The 21,274-nt window shown below is 37.0% G+C and overlaps 1 protein-coding gene across 1 annotated transcript in view; it reads left to right on the top strand.

Moving 5' to 3' along the window:
- Positions 1-7,808, top strand: part of LOC149774363 (fucose-1-phosphate guanylyltransferase-like) — a 32,821-nt gene extending 25,013 nt beyond the window's left edge. Inside the window, exon 3 of the mRNA XM_089945372.1 lies at positions 171-7,808. Coding sequence (XP_089801498.1) covers positions 171-1,789 — 1,619 coding nt within the window. The 3' untranslated portion in view covers positions 1,790-7,808. The remainder of the gene's footprint in view (positions 1-170) is intronic.
- The last annotated feature ends 13,466 nt before the right edge of the window (positions 7,809-21,274 follow it).

Below are 21,274 nucleotides of genomic sequence, written 5' to 3' on the forward strand. Positions count from 1 at the left end.
AAAATTGACAAGTCATAGTACCGGAATGCAACTACCACAAAAATTTATATCCATAAAGGTATATTACTTTATAAGGTTCTGTACCTCTGACTTTAGCTAGCATATTTTGTTACATTAAATGGAGTGCAGATTGTTTCAAATTTTCATCCTATTTTCTGGATTTCTTACAGGTAATGGAGGGTCAACATTTACAGCAGTTTCCTTCTTGGAGGAGAAGTATGGAAGCCATCTTTTTGATTTGCGTGTCCTCCTTATTCATGCAGGAGGACAAAGTCAGCGACTACCCAGTGTCAGTGTTCTTGGAAAAATCTTCTCCCCAGTTCCCTATGGCCAACCCCTTTATCAGATGCTAGATGTCAAACTGGCAATGTATCTCCCTCTCATTTCTAAGTTGGATCCTGGAATATTTGTTACCTGTGCTGATGACTTTCTTGTGTGTAATCTTGGCCAAAATGGACCCAATACAACATTTTCTACAACCGGTTTTACAGCTCTTGCCCATCCTTCAACTCTTGCCATTGGCACAGGGCATGGTGTCTATGTTATCAAAGATGTAGAAAACATAGATACCAAGGCTTTGGTGTTAAATTGTGAATGTGTTCAGGTACTTCAGAAACCCAGTGAAGAGATGATGTACAAGAAAGGGGCAGTTCTAAAGGGCAAGGATCTCCAGTTTCCAGATGGTATCAACATTTTTGGCTCAGCAGCTTATACTGATAGCTCCTTCTTCTTTGCTCATGACATCACCAAGAAATTCATCAAATTTACGAAAGATAATGGTGCTCTGACATGTGAAATTGATGCATACGGTGATTTTCTTCAAGCTTTGGGGCCTCTTGCATCTGAAGATTACGTACACAACACCTCAAATGTCAGTACTATCACTCCAGATCTCATCCCAACTAGGCAGAAAATTTTCAGTCTGCTGAATGGATCCAGTCTTACGTTGATTGTAATGAATTCCTCAAAGTTTATCCACATTGGAACAATGAAGGAATATATTGATTCTTATTGCAGTGATGTCACATTCCAAGCAGAGATGCATCTTTCAAAGGACATTTTCAACCTCTGGACAACAGGCAGTAATGGAGATTTGGAGGACTGTGAAGTACCCCGCAAAAGGATTAGACTGTCTGACACATGTCTTGGCTGCGTCATGCATTCCATCTTACCTCAGCACTCATTCACTTCATCAAGGTCAGTGCTTGAATATTGTCATTTTGACACACCTGTACAGGTGGGTCAGAATACTATTCTCAGTAATTGCAGTCTTACATCAACAGAGAAATGTCTGAATGGGCAAGGAGAGAAAGAAACCTCGTCCCAAATTAATGTCAGTGACAATCTTTTCCTGCACACTATTCCGGTGACAGTGGAGGGTAAAACTCAGTATGTGACAATTTTCTGCGACATTGAAGACAATTTGAAGAAGGTAGCCATGAACAATGATATTGCCAAGCTTCATTTCTTGCAGAAAACAGTAGAAGATGTTGCAGCTGTTTTGGAGATAGATCTGATAAAGGCAGCACCTCACCCCAGCATTCCTGGATCAAAAATCAACATTTGGTTCTCCAACTTGTTTCCAGTAGTGGACACAATGAGTGAATCTCTAATGCTAAGCCTAAAGGCAGTAGAGGCAATACGAGAGGAAAAGGCTGGCATGGTCAGCTTCAAGGACTATCCATTGTATTCCATGGCTAGAGTTCTACAGACAAAGGATCTCATTTCCATGCTTGCTTACAGGGAGGAGCTCTTTAGGCGGATCTCAAGTAGCAATGCAAAATGCTGAGTCAGCAAAGTAACAGTGTGTGCAAGCTTCAGTGTTTTAAGAAATCCTTGGAAAAATCACAAATAAGAAAGAATAGACACATGCATAGTGGAAAGTATTTCGTTGTTGAATAAGTAGATTTTCTCTGTGCAGTACATGAAAATTAATGTTTATTTTGATCGGTAGGTCTTGAATGATTATCTGACACATGAAATGTTGCAAAATAGATGCCATGACTAGGATCACAAACCATGTTGCAAAATAGATGCCATGACTAGGATCACAAACTATGTTGCAAAATAGATGCCACGACTAGGATCACAAACCATGTTGCAAAATAGAATCCACGACTAGGATCACGAACCATTTTGCAAAATAGAATCCACGACTAGGGTCACAAACCATGTTGCAAAATAGAATCCATGACTAGGATCACAAACCATGTTGCAAAATAGAATCCACGACCAGGATCACAAACCATGTTGCAAAATTGATGTCACTACTAGGATCACAAACCATGTTGCAAAGTAGATGCCGTGACTAGGATCACAAACCACGTTGCAGAATAGATGCCACTGCTAGGATCACAAACCATGTTGCAAAATAGATGCCACTACTAGGATCACAAACCATGTTGCAAAGTAGATGCCACTACTAGGATCACAAACCATGTTGCAAAGTAGATTCCACGACTAGGATCACAACCATGTTGCAAAGTAGATGCCACTACTAGGATCACAAACCATGTTGCAAAGTAGATGCCACGACTAGGATCACAACCATGTTGCAAAATAGATGCCATGACTAGGATCACGAACCATTTTGCAAAATTGATGCCACTACTAGGATCACAAACCATGTTGCAAAATAGAATCCATGACTAGGATCACAAACCATGATGCAAAATAGATGCCACAACTAGAATCACAAACCATGTTGCAAAATAGATGCCACAACTAGGATTACAAACCATGTTGCAAAATAGATGCCACGACTAGGATCATGAACCATGTTGCAAAATAGATGCCATGACTAGGATCACAAAACAAGTTTTGTTCAGTGTCAGTCAATTTTACACAGCAATGGATGATAGATTATGTAGTAAAAATTATTTCTTTTTATATATTAAACAAGTTATTCTTCCTGTTTAATTTGAACAGAGGGCATTCACCGACTCAAAACTGATATGAACAGTATATTTAGACTGTTATAAGGTTTCCTATATATCTTCAAGGGTAAGGGTTGATGTCCAGATTGCCAGGTTGCATTTACTGTAACAGCCACACTTAATCACTGATGGCTTGGTTTATTTAAACTCACTGTAAAATGTTGCAATTTGGACATTTTATATAACTTGGAAAATGTAACCATTACTCGCCTTGTGTATAAAATGTGCATAGGAATGTGTCTTACATCAAATGCATTGTTTATGCATTATATTAATGAGATACACAGTGTGCAATTAAAAAAAGCATATTTTTTCAGTATTTGCTGGAATTGACAAATTTACTTTACACAAAGGAACCAATTAGAATATTTGCTGTTATGAATTGCATGTGAAGCTCAGGAGACAGATCTTTTTCTCACTGTAAATTTAAGTGATTTCAGTGATGCAAATGTAGTATGAATGAAAAAAACCTAATTCATTAGACTCACATTACAATGCACGTTTTTCTTCTAATTCTGGACTGTTTTCATTCAGATAATTTTAGTTATGTTCCTTTTTGATCTACATAGAAATAGAGTAGAAATTTATTTATCCAAAACTGCCAAGGGGAGGGGGCAACCATTTAATTAGAATATAACAGCATTTGGACAGTCAGGAGACATGGGTTCCATCAGGTTTAGTAACTAACATTAGTGTGATAAAGTCCGGGGACACGTATTCCATTAGGTTTAGTAACTAACATTAGTGTGATAAAGTCCGGGGACACGGGTTCCATTAGGTTTAGTTTGCTTTGGTCCTTTACAGCACAATCTTCAAATGCTGCATCATGCTGTGGCAAGTTGAGGAAAGTGACTTACCCAAGGACACAAAACTGTAGCTGATCTGTGGCAAGTTGAGGAAAGTGACTTACCCAAGGACACATAGCTGTAGCTGATCTGTGGCAAGTTGAGGAAAGTGACTTACCCAAGGACACAAAACTGTAGCTGATCTGTGGCAAGTTGAGGAAAGTGACTTACCCAAGGACACAAAGCTGTAGTTAATTTGTGGCAAGTTGAAGAAAGTGACTTACCCAAGGACACAAAGCTGTAGCTGATCTGTGGCAAGTTGAAGAAAGTGACTTACCCAAGGACACAAAGCTGTAGCTGATCTGTGGCAAGTTGAAGAAAGTGGCTTACCCAAGGACACAAAACTGTAACTGATCTGTGGCAAGTTGAAGAAAGTGACTTACCTAAGGACACAAAACTGTAGTTAATATGTGGCAAGTTGAAGAAAGTGACTTACCCAAGGACACAAAACTGTAGCTGATCTGTGGCAAGTTGAGGAAAGTGACTTACCCAAGGACACAAAACTGTAGCTCATCTGTGGCAAGTTGAAGAAAGTGACTTACCCAAGGACACAAAACTGTAACTGATCTGTGGCAAGTTGAAGAAAGTGACTTACCCAAGGACACAAAACTGTAACTGATCTGTAGCAAGTTGAAGAAAGTGACTTACCCAAGGACACAAAACTGTAGCTGATCTGTGGCAAGTTGAGGAAAGTGACTTACCCAAGGACACAAAACTGTAGCTGATCTGTGGCAAGTTGAGGAAAGTGACTTACCCAAGGACACAAAACTGTAACTGATCTGTGGCAAGTTGAAGAAAGTAACTTACCCAAGGACACAAAACTGTAGCTGATCTGTGGTAAGTTGAGGAAAGTGACTTACCCAAGGACACAAAACTGTAGCTGATCTGTGGCAAGTTGAAGAAAGTGACTTACCCAAGGACACAAAACTGTAACTGATCTGTGGCAAGTTAAAGAAAGTGACTTACCCAAGGACACAAAACTGTAGCTGATCTGTGGCAAGTTGAAGAAAGTGACTTACCCAAGGACACAAAACTGTAGCTGATCTGTGGTAAGTTGAGGGAAGTGACTTACCCAAGGACACAAAACTGTAACTGATCTGTGGCAAGTTGAGGAAAGTGACTTACCCAAGGACACAAAACTGTATCTGTTCTAGCTTTTTCTCTGGAATCAAACCCATAGCCTTCTGATCAAGGCTTCAATTTCTTAACTATAGAGATCCACCTGTTTCATATGAGGGAAATGGATTCTGTTTGGTTAGTCATGGTTCACATGCAAATGGACTTCTATATCATACTAGGACCGATTTCAATACATTTTTACACTGACATTAAGAAATCCATGTAGATGAACTTTTACGATACCTTTCAAGTATTATTCTTCAGTTTAGTACAATATTTCTCTCATGATAAGACAATAGGGCCAGCCTACTAAATTTGTGAAGTAAGAAGGGAGTTGTTTATTATCAGACAAAGATATTCTTAGTAAAAATGTGTGTCCAAATTTTGTAAAAACATTAGAGCTGAGCTTATTATCAAGCATGGGCTTATGACAGGGTAAATACAGCAAGATATTTTATAAAGTGCAGGTAACAAGTGACTTACAAGATAGTTTTGTTCCCAAGAGTGGCAGCGAAACTCAAGATTACCTAACTAAAAAGCTTGGTTTCGCTGCATTTAATTTTGATTTGAAAAATATGTAATCCAGTTGACAATAATACCATCCTTTTTTATGAATCTTAATGTTTTTGTTTTAGACAAATAATTTCATTATTTTTTGGTCTTTCCAAAAAAAATTAAATTAAAAAAATTTTAAGAAATCATGTTAATATGAAATTTGCTTAGGTCAAAATCACACAAGTCAGCAAGTATCTAAATAAAAAGATTAATACAGGTGTCCCGCATTATAATGTTATTCACTGCAACATATTTTTGGATATAGCACAGTATGCCAATGGAACCCATGGCCAAATTTACAAAACTTTATATTTATAATTTTAAACAGTCATTAGATGAAAAATATATGTGAAACTCATATTTGAGTAGATCTTTCAACTGTATTACAAATTTGGATTGAAAGAAAACAACATGAAGCTTGAAATGGTATCTTTATTTCCTTTCTGAAATATTATTATCAAATAAACAAGGATGTAAAAAAAATTATTACCAAAGTTTTGATTGGCATTTTGTTTATTCCCATCCTCACCTCAATAGGTATTTGTCAGATTTTTGTTCTATAATGCTGTGTAATATTGAGGGAGAGCTAGGTGTAATATTGAGGGAGAGTTGGGTGTAATATTGAGGGAGAGCTAGATTAATTATTTTCCACAACAATTTGATTCCAGTTGGAAATTTTGTGTTGTTATTACCATATTTACTTGCTTCTAAGTCCAGTCAAACAGCAAAATGCATAGACCCTGATCTGCCAGTGCACAGATAGATCTGGGTCTGTGCTGTTAAGAGTAATCAGTAGAACAAACAACAAAGACCCTGATCTGCTAGCACATTATGTAACAGCAAATCAGAGTCAATGCTGTGACTTGACTTATAAGTGAGTACATATGGTAAATGATGATTGCAGCTTTAAGATGACACATTATTGTTGAATTTATTTACTTATATATTTCAGTAATATTTACATGGTATAAAGGTAATTTTAGCTTTCAGATGTCTTATACTGTTGTTACATTTTTTGTGCAAGTTATTCATGGAAGATTGGATACTGCAAGCTTTATTTTTTATATTGTACCCAAAGTGGTTAATTTATGTATACATGTGGAAATATTTTATATGTATTTTATGTATGTATATCACTGGGAAGTTCAATTTCTTAGATAAAATTAATATTTCTGTGGGGTTTTCTATGCTACAAAATAAATATACTGATTTTCGTACACTTTTAATTCTATTTCACGATAAATGCCATGATCCATATAGCCTAGGAAAAACCTTGAATCTGAAAGGTCTACCTTGAAAACTATGGTATCTAAATTTTTGAAAATTTGTTTTTATCCTTAAATTTCTTGACAAACTCCTTGAATTGTTCTCAATGTTCCTCAAATTTATCATCAGGAATACAAAACATGAAGACAAAATAAAACGTCACATTTAATTTCATACTTTTTGCTATCTATATATTTCCCAAAATAATGAATATATAAATATATAAAATAGAATAAAATTGAATGGGTCATCTTGACACTATGACATATACCAGATGGAGTCACATGATACTATGACAAACATAGTTACCAGATGGAGTCACTTGACAAATTTGACATACATAGTTACCAGATGGAGTCACATGACAATATGATGTGCATAGTTACCAGATGGAGTCACTTGACAAATCTGACATACATAGTTACCAGATGGAGTCACATGACAATATGATGTGCATAGTTACCAGATGGAGTCACATGACACTATGACATACATAGTTACCAGATGGAGTCACATATGTTTATTCTTGTGCCACACTAATCAGTTGTGTATGAAGTTTTTTCTTCTACTTTTTATAACCTATGGAGAAAGTTAAATTTCTGTAATAAAAAATACAACCTTCATTTTTTTTTGTTCTTAAAAACATCTTGTGAAAGAACTCTGGGGCTGTATCAACCATGGGTGTCATATATACTCACATATAAGTCAAGTCAAACTGCAGACTGCACAGATCCAGATTTACCATGGCATAAGGCACTGACAGATCAGGATCTATTTAATTTGATGTTGGACTTGACTTACAAGCAAGTATAGTTGGTACTCATTTCACCCAATTAACAGAATATGTACTAGACCTGAAGCAAGTACTTCCATCTAGTTCAGTAAGTAACACTCACTGTCTGGGTTAAATGTCGACTCTGACAAAACCCCTCCAAGGCCTGTTTTTTCTTTCTGCAAGATTTCACATATGTTTTGATCAAAGGTACAAATACAGCTTGCATACTTTTTCATAGGATCTCTTATTGTTAGATACCAAAAAGGTGGAATTTTATATAAATAAATAAATAAATAGAAAATGCAATGTAAACCTTTTTGTGTCTCTTCTGTTCATCAGAAATTTCGAAGCCCCCTATATGTTAAAGTTCAGTCTTTAGTAATCTTTACTGTTGGTTCTAGTTGATTGATAACATAGGAAGAATGCTATCAATCTATGTTGGCTCCTTCCGCTGGCATGCGAAGGGAAGGGCAACTCAGTACATGGTGGTATTTGCGGACATCTTGCCCATTGAGATGTATTTTTCAAGTCTGGCACTGACACAACATGTGTACCGGTACTTTTCTTCAGTTCTAACAACATAATTGACTCATTATCTCAGATGTATAGGTACATAATTGATCACCTCAGGATTATCATTGCAAATTTGCAAGACCAATAATTACACACCTGCCTTCACTGTCTTGATATAGATTTGTTTTTGTAAGAATCAAGATTTTACAGGTTGACTGTGTACTGTTATTTACAGGTAACAAATTACTAGTATAAGATTAGATCTAGGCATATAACATTACTGTTGTACATGATTGATTCCCTCTTTGGGTCTCCAGACCTCATACACTCTCCCACCATGTCCCAATGATTTAATTCCATTTGATTCAAAAATCTGTTCTAGAGACCTGCTTTCAAAGTCATCATCTCATTAAGAGCATTTATATGTATATCAGTGTTATACTTTGGGGGAGGGTTTGAGATTCTAAATTGAAAGTACGTCTAAACCTTGGCAATCTGGGAAGGTTGGCATTCAGCTGGAACACTTGCTGTCAGATCTGACAGAATGCAAAATGCCAGAAATTTAGTGGCTTGGATAGGTATGTATTCATGGATATTCATCCAACCATTCCAAGCAACATCCAGATTACCATTTTTTACACACGCATGTGTCTGTAATTGTAGCCTGCATGGAAACCACATCAGTGGTTCAGGACTTTGGGAATCAAGATAGGTAAAGCCTGGTCGCCTACATGCCCATTTTGATACTAGTCACTGAGACAGATTGGCCAACAACCAGGGCTGGCATTGGACCGCTTTTGCCCAATCAGGCCCCACGCTCACAGGGGCCTTGCTTGTTAGTAATATTTATAGAGAGAAAGTAAATTTTAAAATGAATGAAGAAAATTGTAAGTTTAGTATCATGTAAAACTTTATTAAAAGTTTATTTCCAAATTCTGTGCTCACAGGGGACACTATGCATAAATCCAGTTGGCCCCACTGTAATGATCCAAATCAGGCCCTGTGTTTGCTAAGGCCATTATTGCCAACAATGCAGTGATTGACTGTTAGAGGATTGCAGTGGACTGTTTTATAATGCCATTAGAACAACACATTTTGATGCATAATATGGTGAAAGAATTGAGCCCGTGGCTAATGCGGGAACTTACTAACCAGACTTGTGGAGTATTTGTAACATCAAAGAAAAGATTAATTCACTATTTAGCTTGAATGCATCATATCACTTGATCAGAGAAGACAAAAAGACCGTATATAATTTTTCAAAGACGTATCTCGATCATCCTTATAAATTAACTGCATTAGAGATAACACTGGAATGAACACAACAAAACTTGGTGAAGAGTATAATAAAACACCAAAAACGTCATTGTATGACATTATACAAGACATATTCAAGTCACTGATGTTAACTGAGTCACTGACATGAGTGAATTTAGCCAGTGACTACCTTGAGAACAGTGACAAAACCCATGAAGGCAGTGAGATATTCAACAAAGACAGTTGATATGGTGCAGATAACAGAGACAGCATGGACAGCAACAATCATGATCACATGAAGAATAAATTAATTAGAGAGATGCTTTTGGCTTATTTTGACATATTATATTAAAATAACAGCTGAATTTGCATGGTTGTATGATGCATTAACTGACAGTGAGAAAGATTATCAAAAATCGGGGACAAAATAGAAAAGTGCAACGAATAGTGTGGTTTCATTTCTGTCAGTGGATATTCAAGCCTGAAAGATACATGTACATTAGAATCGATATACAAACAATACAGTCATTGGTTCTAAATGGACAATCAGCACCAGACTGCCCATTAAGCACACTTAGCACCCCAACCAGACAAAATTCAAATTAACTGTATAGGATAAACTTAAATGACCATTTTGATCTGCATGTATGAGTACATGTATTTTGAACTGGAATGTTACCAGCACTGATATTTTCCACCTTTTTTGCTTTTAATATTGTTTTTTTTTTCTAGTTTCACAATTTGTAGGAAAGGAGGGGGGCACCATGTTTCCAGTGCTTAGGGTCCTGGAAGGCTTTAATCTGGCACTGGGCAAAATAGGTGGCCATATACTAGTTGGTGTGAAACTTGGTGGTAGTAAGTATGCAGTGATTTGGCCATATACTGGCATGAAGAAAAAATTATCAGAGCAAGGAAACTTACTTGAAACAACAAGACATCACCATGGTTTTTAAATGTACTCTCATGGGTAAATGATATTTTATAGCTAATGGATGTACAGTCAAATCAATACAAATAATATCTGTTGCATTATTCTCTGGAAAATAAAGAACATACTGAAATTAAAAGAGGCTGCATGGAAAATCCTCAAAGCAGCAATTGAGTGAAAAAAGGATTATGAGGAAAAGAGTGGTTGAGATCCTATAAAAGAATAAACATGTAGAAACTTCAGTGGCTTTCAGACATAATCGATGCAAAGGTGTATTCCTTGGGAAATGGGAACTTTGCAACAGAAGGTACCTTTAACAAAATACCATAAATCCCACTTGCCAGGAGTTACATGCCTTAAATGTGGTATCAGATTTAAGTTGCATAATCAGCTTTGCTGACCATGTGGATATGTTGCCAAGTATTATTGCCAGTGGGAGCAAACACTTGCCAACACAACCATCATAGAAAAAGTCAACAATGTCATCAAGGAAAAAAATCTAACAGTGCTGTCAAGGATCTATTATGATTTTAGTGTTATATTATGTACTAGAAAGAAAATGAAACTTACAATTTAACTAAAACCAACACACAAAAATTTGTCTAAATTAAAATGGGAAAATTCAAGAAAAACTTACATTTTTGTGATTTAATTCCTAAATAATCCTAAATGTTCTATCACAAGTCCAAAATTATAGATTGTTCCAAAAGAATTTCACTAGTCTTGAATGTAATAATGTGCCACAATGATACAATCCAGAACATCTTTGAACATATTCACAATAATCCCAAAGTAGTGAGTTAGTCCAAAAGTCAATGAGCACTTTGTAATTCCAATGGATAATTTAAATAATTCCTCTCAAACTATATCTGAACACGACTGTAAATCTGCTAATAAATCGATTCCATAGACTGATCTTAAAATAGGAATGAATAATTTATTTACTAAACTCATATTGATACATACTTCACTTGACTTACAACATAATAGAATGTTCTGGAAAACTGATAGTTCCACTAATCCTGAACTAAAATTGTAGAAAACACCTTGTTTACAACTTACAATCATGACAAAAGTCGGGTATGCAAAACTCCATCTACAACCCATGATCACAGACAAAAGTCAAGCACACAATATAAATTAAATACATATAACACCTCCCTTCATAAAGATTTTTTTTGTATACATTAAAGCTTTCTTTTTTATATTAGACAAAATTACATATGACACTATAATAATTAAAATGACATGGGAAGATGTCTTATAAATGATACAAAATAAACACAGGATATATTAATATAGTACTTCTCTACATGTGAGAGTACTTCTACAATCATAGTAATTTTTCCTCTGATGTGTCTAATGTCAATATTGTATTCCTGCAGCATCAAACCTGATCTCAACATTATCTAATTTTAGTTTTTCATTTTGTTATGAAAGTAAGGGGTGTGTGGTCACTGAATGTAATAATTGTAGGAGGAATTGAACAAATATGCACTTCAAAATGTTGCAAAGCCATTTTCCGCCTCCCCCCTTATTCTGGCAATTGTTTATTTTTTATTATTTTTTTAATAGCAACTGGATGATCCAGACCATTGTTATCTTCTTGAATCAAGGCTTCACCGAACCTATATCATTTGCATCAACATACATTTTAAATAATTTAATGAAATTTGGATTTCCTATTCATCATTTATGCAGAAATCTTAGCAAAATTTCCGATAATATCCACCCATACCCAGAATCGCATCAGTTGTTTTATACTAGTAAGGCACTGGGAATTTAGAGATGGCCTTGGCCTTAACTTCAACGAGATTTAACTTGACCTTGTCCCACAATATATCCTAAAAATGTGATAAACCAGCATGGCAAAACTCAAGTTTACTTAAATTAACTGTCAAATTTGCATCACTCAGTAGATCAAAAAATATTTGAACTTATTGCAGGTGATCTCTCCTGGTATCGTTGTAGATTCATATTATCGATGTACGTGTGATAATTATCTTGACCAAATGTTAATCAAGTTTATTAAATGCTGGAATGCTGACGGATAAGTTTTCATACCAAATGGCATCACTTTATACTAATAACGCCCATCTGGAGTTGCAAGTGCCAAACTTTATTTTGCTCCATCGATGATTGGAATTTTGCCAGAATCCTTATAAAAAGTCACGCTTGGTGACATATTTTTCATTTCCAATTTATTCGATGCAATCATCTATTCTTGGTATTGGAAATTAATCCGTTTTGGTGATAATGTTGACTTTTTTGCAGTAAGTACGCATGCAGAATGTCTAAACAGGTTTAGGCAATAGAATGCATGGCGAACGCCAGTTATTTTTACTTGGTTCTATAAAATCATTCTCCAGTAAATATTTACTTTTTCAAATATCCCGCTTGAGAGAATTCATCCTCTAGGGATGCTGTTTCAAAGTATAGAATCTACAATTTCGGTGTGATGATAGATTACACTTGTTAGAGTCTGCGTTGGAATATCATAAAAAGTGCACATTCACATTATAGCTAATTTAGTTCTCTCCTTTCCTGTTTATGTATATGTGAATGTTTCAGATTGTCTAATATTTTTGAATTCTAAAGAATGTTTAAGGCAGAGTCGCTATAGTCAGATTGCATTCCATTGTTCACTGTCCTGAACATAAACAGGCTATCTCTAACAAAGTACTCCTTTAACATATTATATGACCAAAAAAATTATGTTTCCATCTCTTAGGAGTGTTAATGGTTTAAATTAAGGCATTTACTTTCTTTTCAATTGTATAAGGGCCATACAATTGATTCCAAAGAGGATTTTGAGGTATGGGCAGGAAAGCCAGAAGTTTATCACCAGGCCGCAAAAATCCTTTCCTGTATAAACCTGTCATACCTAAATTTCATTTATTACAGAGTAGAGTGAAGATGAGTACTTGTTATTTCACAAGCCTTTGACAATTTGTATTTGAAATCTGAGACATTGCCAAGAAGATAAATCTGGGAATCTTTATTTGAAAGAAGTTTCTCTTTTAATAACTTGAATGGTCTACGGACAGCATGTCCAAGAACCAGTTCTAAACTCAATTATTCTTGAACTGATTCCCTAACAGTGAACAACAGAAAATGAGCAGCCTCATCCCAATCCTTTCCTGTATCAAAACAATATGACCGAATCACATTCTTCGAAGTCTGAAGGCCCTTTGACTTTTGTGTTTATAGGCAGGAGATTCAAACTGTTGGATGCCTAATTTTTGCATAACTTGTTGGAAAATTCCAGACATAAAGTTTGACCTTTGATCAGACTGGACATATCTGGGAAAGCCAACAAGTGCAAAAACTTTACCAAAGCTTTCCAATGGTTTTAGTCTCAAAGGAATTGCTTCTGGAAATCTTGTGGATGCACGAATTATGGCCAACAAGTATTGGCTGCCGGACATGGACTTGGGTGAGGGACCACCCCGTTTTCTCATAAGGACCCCATTTTTCACAAAGTAACAAACTAGTACTTGTGTGGCTTTAGTTTTACTAATAGCCTTCTGAAACCAACAGGAGATCTGAGGGTATATTGTTCATGTTCAACAATGAGTGATTGTCTTTTACCACGCTGATTAGACCAGACAGAACGAGTTGTAAAAAGACTGACTAATACCAGAAGCAAAGATGACCTTATCAAAATACTCACCAAAGATGTTTCAACTAAGGGAATAATTTCCAAATCAACATCATTATCAAGAAACTCTTTTTGGCATAGCTCTGGTAACTGCAAAAGCAGGATACACATCAGAGATTTCACCATCAATAGGATCGACCTTTCTTTATCCAAACAATGTTTTTCAGCTACTACTGAATTAACCACGGCCCTATCTGCAGCTAGATTATTGTCTAGTAATAAATGAATACATCATATAGGTAAAGAAAGTACTGCTCCAATAGTCACGGGTCCTGAGACTAAGTCTGATGACAAATTATACAATAGATAGGAACATTAACAAAGCCGCACTCTACATTGGCGCCTCCCCATGGTGTTGTTGCGTTCTCGCGTCCGTAAATGTTAACAGGCATTTTTTATATATATTTCAAGCGTTGTTTCTAAAAGGAGGGGGAACTCTCCGCTGATATTATGAACTACTGAGAGAGTGGCGGATGAAAGGTGAAGTTGTTTGCATTTGCAACGTGCACAATGCAGAGAATGTTGGTATACCTCTATCTTACACTAATGTACTATGGCTGAAATTTCATTGGAGATATACTTGTCGAAATTGTACATGATCTAAGCACACAGTTAACTAAAATGACTGAGCCCTTATGCTAAAAAACCAGCCTGATTTTTTCCAAAGTACACTTTCTTTAGCAGTTATTAAAATAGGGAAAAGGAACTAGACAATACCAGCTTCTAAAAGTGCAATGAATACCAAATATAAAAAGCGTAAAAAAATGTATTGGCTCCTTGTTTACAATTTACCTCTGAAGTCTAGGAAATTAAAATGACCTAACGGAGCTTGCAGATTTTCGAAAAGTGCTCATCTGAATTAAGACCAAACCATATACTCTATAACCCATATTATACACATCAATCAGACACAAAATGAAAGATGTTAAACGTTCTTTAAACAATACCTAAGACGTACAAGGACATTAACCAGTATTACCAGCGAGGAAAACCAGAGAAATTCTTTTTCTTTAAAAAATATCCTTTTGCAAAATACGAACTAGTAGGGCGCCACCTAAGTGATAATACAAAAATCAACAAAACCTTGCGGGGTCTAGACTTTCCGCGGGTGCATGCGGTACTTCAACAACAGTAGGTCCAAATATACCTGCCGATGTAGATTTTACCAGGTTTTCCATCAAGGCTGATTTGATAGAACTGAGTTTGTTGTTAGCATCGAGCCAACTCAAGCATGTGACTTTTCAAGAATGAACTGGAAAATTGCAAATGCCAAACGTGGAACGTCAACGACAATGGTTTGAAGCCGCTGGGAGCCGTCGCGTAAAACCTGGCCTAAATCATTGAGAATCAGGGAATCGGGAGATTCTGGTGTGTTGGTTTCTTTATCAAAAGATAACGTTGATGATACTGATACTCTGACGAAACAATATATGGATGCAAAAGTCGCCTATGTGCCTTTACTACAAAGCGTCAAAATTTCGTGGAGCCTAATTAAAGGAATATTAAAGAATAAACAGAGGTAGTAACTGACGTTTTAAACTTAGCAAATAGTCGACGTGTTTTCGGTGATTGTGAAAATGGTTTTGATAGTCCTAAACATCCCATAGTAAGGATGCACGAATCCTGAATGTAGTTTCTCTTAAGCTCTAGTCAGTGTTGGTGGAGTAAAATGATGATACTGATAAATGGTAAGGGGCATCTTGGCTTAATGACACCAATCGACAAACTGGACACTGCTTAAGAATATTTCCAATCTGATTAAAATCGGATCTCCCTTGACCTAGGTGAAGATATGACAGAGACTACTTTAGTGGTTATGTTCTAGTGACCTTTGAATTAGCCAATGGAAATGCAGCTTTCAGAATTTTTAAAGTGGTTCAGATCGTTTGGCAGACATTGATACTCTTCAGCCATGCTGCTGAGTCTCCCAAACCAAAGGTATAAGACTTCATCTGATTGGCTGATAAAATTAGCGATTATGATAATAACATATGTTACCAGAACATGGCCCCTAAGCGGTCGCAGTCATATCTTCACGTAGGACAGTGGAGATCTGATTTTAATCAGATTCCGAATGTTTCACATATATAGTATCAATAGCATTAGTCGCCGGATATGAAATTCAGTTCGAAGGACTCGGCGTTTATTCGGACGGGTGCTTAACCATATTGGTGTTTGTGTTTAAGGTTTATTATGACATATACGTGTTGGATTCTGAACAGTCATGCGATGACGATGTTGCAGATGTACGGACTGGTTGTTGGATCATCTGATAGGGGTGCTAATATCGAGGGTGAGTTTGTGCCGCTTCTCAACGAATAACTGAGTGTTCGTATACAATTAATTATACTATTCTCGAAAGTCAAATAAACTGTTGGGGCCAACCTGGTATGTCAATAACAACTCTAGGCCAGCTTGGTACCATTGGATTAACGCGTTAAACATCCGGTCACAGACTACACCACCAGTCTTAAAAAACACCCGAGAATTATTGCTACAACGATGAAACGGACTTCACCGATAAATCCAAAGTGATAGAATCCTCCGTTGTTAATAGTGAATCAACATTGATTCAACATCCCGACTGTTACTGAACAAGGACTCGCTTGTACGAGTAACAAAAACAACAACGATCGTTTGATGAAAGCTTAACTGTGTGTGTGTGTGTGTGTGTGTGTGTGTGATTAGGATTTTTACCGTAGCTTTAACACTTTTTCAGTAATATCGCTACGATGTCTGCAGTGTGGCAGTTTATAGTGATGTCTAGCACTGGGGCATCATGCCACAGACATGTAGCATGATGTCCCACCTAGTCACATTAGTCTGACTGAATCGACTGAATCTCTCTTTTTGGAGCAGTTTCCGAATCTCCTGGAGTATGGAAATTCGATAGGTGGCAACCTGTTTATTCTTGGAGATTTCAACTTTCACTTTGACTGTCCCGGAAACCCAAACACATCAAAACTACTAGATTCCATTCATATTTTCAACCAAAACACAGGCAGTTAACCAACCCACCCATAAACATGGTCACATTTTAGACTGGATTCTTCATAGACCTGATGATAATATTCTACCTTCCTCCTTAGTATCCCACGAACTTGCATCAGATAATCTCTGCATTATATGCCATCTTGACGTATCAGTCCCTAACCCTCCACCTTTATTTCTACTAAGACAAACTTCCGTATGATAAATAGAACCAAACTAATGCATGACATCCAAGCAAACCTAACAACTTGCCTACTTCCTACAGCAGAACAACTCGATAGCTGCCTGCGTTCATTGCTCGACAAACATGCCTCAGCCATCAAGTGCAGAATATTGATTCAAAAGTGTTCTCCATGGTATAGCAGTGTTAGGGACCAGCTTCGGCTTTGGCTTTCCATAAGACTCACTATTCATAAGCAAATGTAAGAAGCTGCTAAGAAGAGCGTCACAAACATAGTCCATGTAGCAAAATCAGACAACTACAGTACTAAGATCATGGAAAGAACCAGCTGCAAAGAGCTCTTCGAGATTACTAACAAGCTAATATCAAGGAACAAATGTACACCACCTCCAACTACCTTCTCTCTAGTCGACCTTCCGGACCTGTTTGCACATTTCTTCCGTGACAAAGTACAAACCATTAGAGATAAGCTTGACAACACAATTTCAATTGACTCGTCGTCACCATACAGTTAGGATACAGAATTTCAACGGCAACCATTAGCAGCATTTGAACCTGTCTCTGTGGATTTAGTCGTGATGAAGAGTGCACCAAAGTCATGTGAACTTGATCCAATTCCAACATCACTGCTGCTTGAGTGCTTAGATCCAGTATTGCCTTCACTTACTGATGTTATTAATACCCCTCTCTCATCCTGGGAATTCCATCATTTTCCAAAACGGCCTTTGTAAAGCCTCTTCTGAAGAAACCAACACTCGACTATAACGAATTAAAGAACTACTGCCCAGTTTCTAATCTCCCATTGAAATAAATAATCTTAGAATAGGTTGTTCTATCCCAACTTGTACCTCATCTGAATTCAATCAGTCTTTTTAGCAATGTACAATCTGCATATCGCCCTTGCCACAGTACTGAAACTATTCTTCTAAAAGTAGTTAATGGTATTATCTCTGCTTTAGATAGCGGAAAGATTACAGTCTTCACCCTCCTTGATTTGTCTGCAGCATTTGACACAATAGACCATGATATATTACTTCACCGTCTCTAGCATGTATTTGGCATTTATGATACATACTTACTGTGGTTCAAGTCCTACTTGGTCAACAGGACACAAATTGTGTATGCAAATGGAATACACTTCAGACCAGTTAATCTATGTTGTGGTATTCCACAGGGGTGTATTCTTGGACCTGTTCTCTTCAATCTATACACTCAGACGCTCTCAAGTGTCATAGATCATCATCCAGTGTCTACCAGTTGTACGCTGACGACACCCAAATATACAAATCTAGCCACCCAACTGAAGTTGATGCTACCATCCAAGGTGTAGAGAGGTGCATTTCAGATGTGAAATCATGGATGACATGTAACAAGCTGCAGATGAATGATGATAAAACTGAGGCCATTCTGATCACAACACAAAGACTTTCTCAGTCACATCCATTACCTCAAACAATAAATATGAGTAACACCAGCATTAAATTCACACTGTCAGTATGAAAGGTGTCACTCTGGACAGCACTCACACGTTGCACCAGCATGTCATGAACATATGCAAGGCTGCATATCTTGAGCTGAGATGAATCAGGTCCATTCGCAAATATCTTTCAGTTGATGCCACCAAAACACTTGTATTTTCATTAGTACTTTCAAGACTGGACTATTGTAACTCAAATTTGTCTGGTTCACCTCAATATCTACTTTAGAAACTTCAAAACGTTCAAAACGCAGCTGCTCGGATCATACTTAAAGTACCACGATCAGAGCACACCTCCCCACTGCTCTGTACCCTACACTGGCTATCCATTCGATCCAGAATCAAATACAAAATTTGTCCTCTGTGCTACATTTCACTGACGGACTCCAGTCCAACATACCTATCCGACCTCACTCATGTGTACACACCAGCAAGATACTTACGCTCCTCTTCTGACACTCTTATACTCATTATTCCCACTACGAAAACAATGTCATATGGACAACGTTCGTTTGCATACCAGGGCCCAGCAACGTGGAATGAATTTAGACACAAAGACATGGTGATCCCATTCAACAGTGCTCTTAAAACTCACTTATTTCGACTGCAAGAACAAACTTAAAGACCTGATAATGTTCCCTACCTTACATATTTACAGCATGTTTTTATGTTTTCTAATTTCATGGTGTTTGTTTTTTTGTAATATTATCAATATATATGTTTTTTATGTTATAGGTGTTGTCTAATGTTGTAAAGCACTTAGAGCTTCTAAGATTAGAAGCTATGCAATGTTCTCATTATTATTATTATTATTATTATAATATCTGGGACAATATGATAACATCGCTCACCATTCCATCGTTGTGTATGTAATTATAAAGTTAAATACATTGTCAAACAAGAACGATTGTTGCTGACACCAATCAAAAGGCTTAATCAACACAGCTCTAAGTGAACATTGCAGCAATCCACTGAACACACATTTGCCAGAGACAACGCATAATACCCAGGTAAATATTTCTTATACGAATGAATGGCAGTTGTGCCAGTGAAGAAATCTGAACAAGGTGGGTCTGTCGAGCATTTGTATTTCACGATAACAGTATTAATAGAAGAACTGTGATGGACCCTCAAAGTTACCGACGCGAAACAATAATCAAAGGTAAATAGCAACAACGATATGACATCACCAAGAAAACCATTGTACTCACGAAGTACAAACTCACGTGTGTTTTGTGAATGCTATATTTATGCTCTCCACGGCAACAACGGTTGGGTATGGTGTTGTTCGAAATGCGACTACGGCAGCTATGATAGGCACGCCAATCTGAATGGTTGTAGGAGTCTTATCGGTAGTAACCGATGTTGCTAGCGACACCGGACAAATTTATTACGGTTGCATTGCCGAATACGCATCTATTTGGAAATTCTCGCTTCTTTATAAAGCTGTCTAAGCACAAATTGAAGCTTTACATCGAGGATAAAACGACTACCATGGTTCGAAACTGTAATGAAAACCACTGACATCTCCATGCACAGATAAAGTCATCTCGTATAACGTCCAAGGAAAGCTCCGCTTCCCCAAAGAAATAATTTTATTTTAAAACCTTAAAATAATCTATAATATGCTAAGAAAACAAGTAGAAAATTACTGAGGAAATTCAAAAGCTGCATTGTTCCATTTCTGCCAAAGAAGTCCAAGAATTATACCGAATCTGTTCAACCAAGTTTATATCAGATTTGGAATAGTCTCAGAGATTGCCTAGATGTAAAATATGAATCAGATAGTGACAAAAAAGATCTACAGCCTATGTTTGAAAGTATTCAATTAGCGCAAATTGATTTGATTATGTAGCAGAATAAATTTCGCTGATCAAACAATATAATAAAATGGAAGAGAATCATTTAAAGACATTCAATAAGCTCAAAAGTGCTTGCAACACTTTCAGCGGTAACCGGACGCCTTATCGTGAAATTCAAAGCGTATTTTATACAACAACAGTGTGGACAGAAGGCAAATGGATGGCAGAAGATGTAGTAGATGAAATCTAAAAGAAACGGAGTTTAAATAGGATTCGTGTATGCCTCAGTGAGTAGTATCAAAATTGACCTGTATAACACCATCTTCCCTAACACACTTCCTCACTCCCTGAACCCCTGACACAGCTTCCACGCATACTACATGCAATGATAGACGCGTATGTAAAATACTCCCGGGGGGGGGGGAGGGGGGAGGGGGGAGGGGGCGGAGTCAGTGAGGGAACTAGAAGGTGTTCCGGTCCGGAGAGTCGTGATAGACAAGTGCTGTTTGAAACTCTCATTATGATACTACTGATTTTGATACCCAATTGTAAATAAATGATGTAGGAAAAATTATGCGTGGCTCTCCAATCGTACGGACAAGGAAAATAACCCATAATGTACTCTTATTTCGGTTGTAAACATTTTTTTTTTTTATTATTAATTTAAAAAAAAAAAGGAAAGGTGAGGTTTGGATAGTTACATTTTAGTCATTTGGAATAAGACCTGTTATAAAGAGGTAAATTTAGACATTAGTAGCGTACTGAATGGAAACTGAATCCAAATTTTATTAAATTTGAAACTATCATATGATCAGGCCCGGCCCTAAGATGTGCTGGGCCAAAGGCAGCATGCAGGGCCCAAGGCAGCAAGCGATGAGCACGGGGCCCCAAGCAAAAAAATAATATATAAAAAATGCATTGCCTGAAAGCGTGGGGCTCAACGCGGTTGCCTCGTTCGCCTTGCCCGA

Source organism: Sinohyriopsis cumingii, unplaced genomic scaffold (genome assembly GCF_028554795.1).
Source record: "Sinohyriopsis cumingii isolate HCF-2022 unplaced genomic scaffold, ASM2855479v2 utg000309l, whole genome shotgun sequence".
In the NCBI taxonomy this organism is placed as follows: domain Eukaryota; kingdom Metazoa; phylum Mollusca; class Bivalvia; order Unionida; family Unionidae; genus Sinohyriopsis; species Sinohyriopsis cumingii.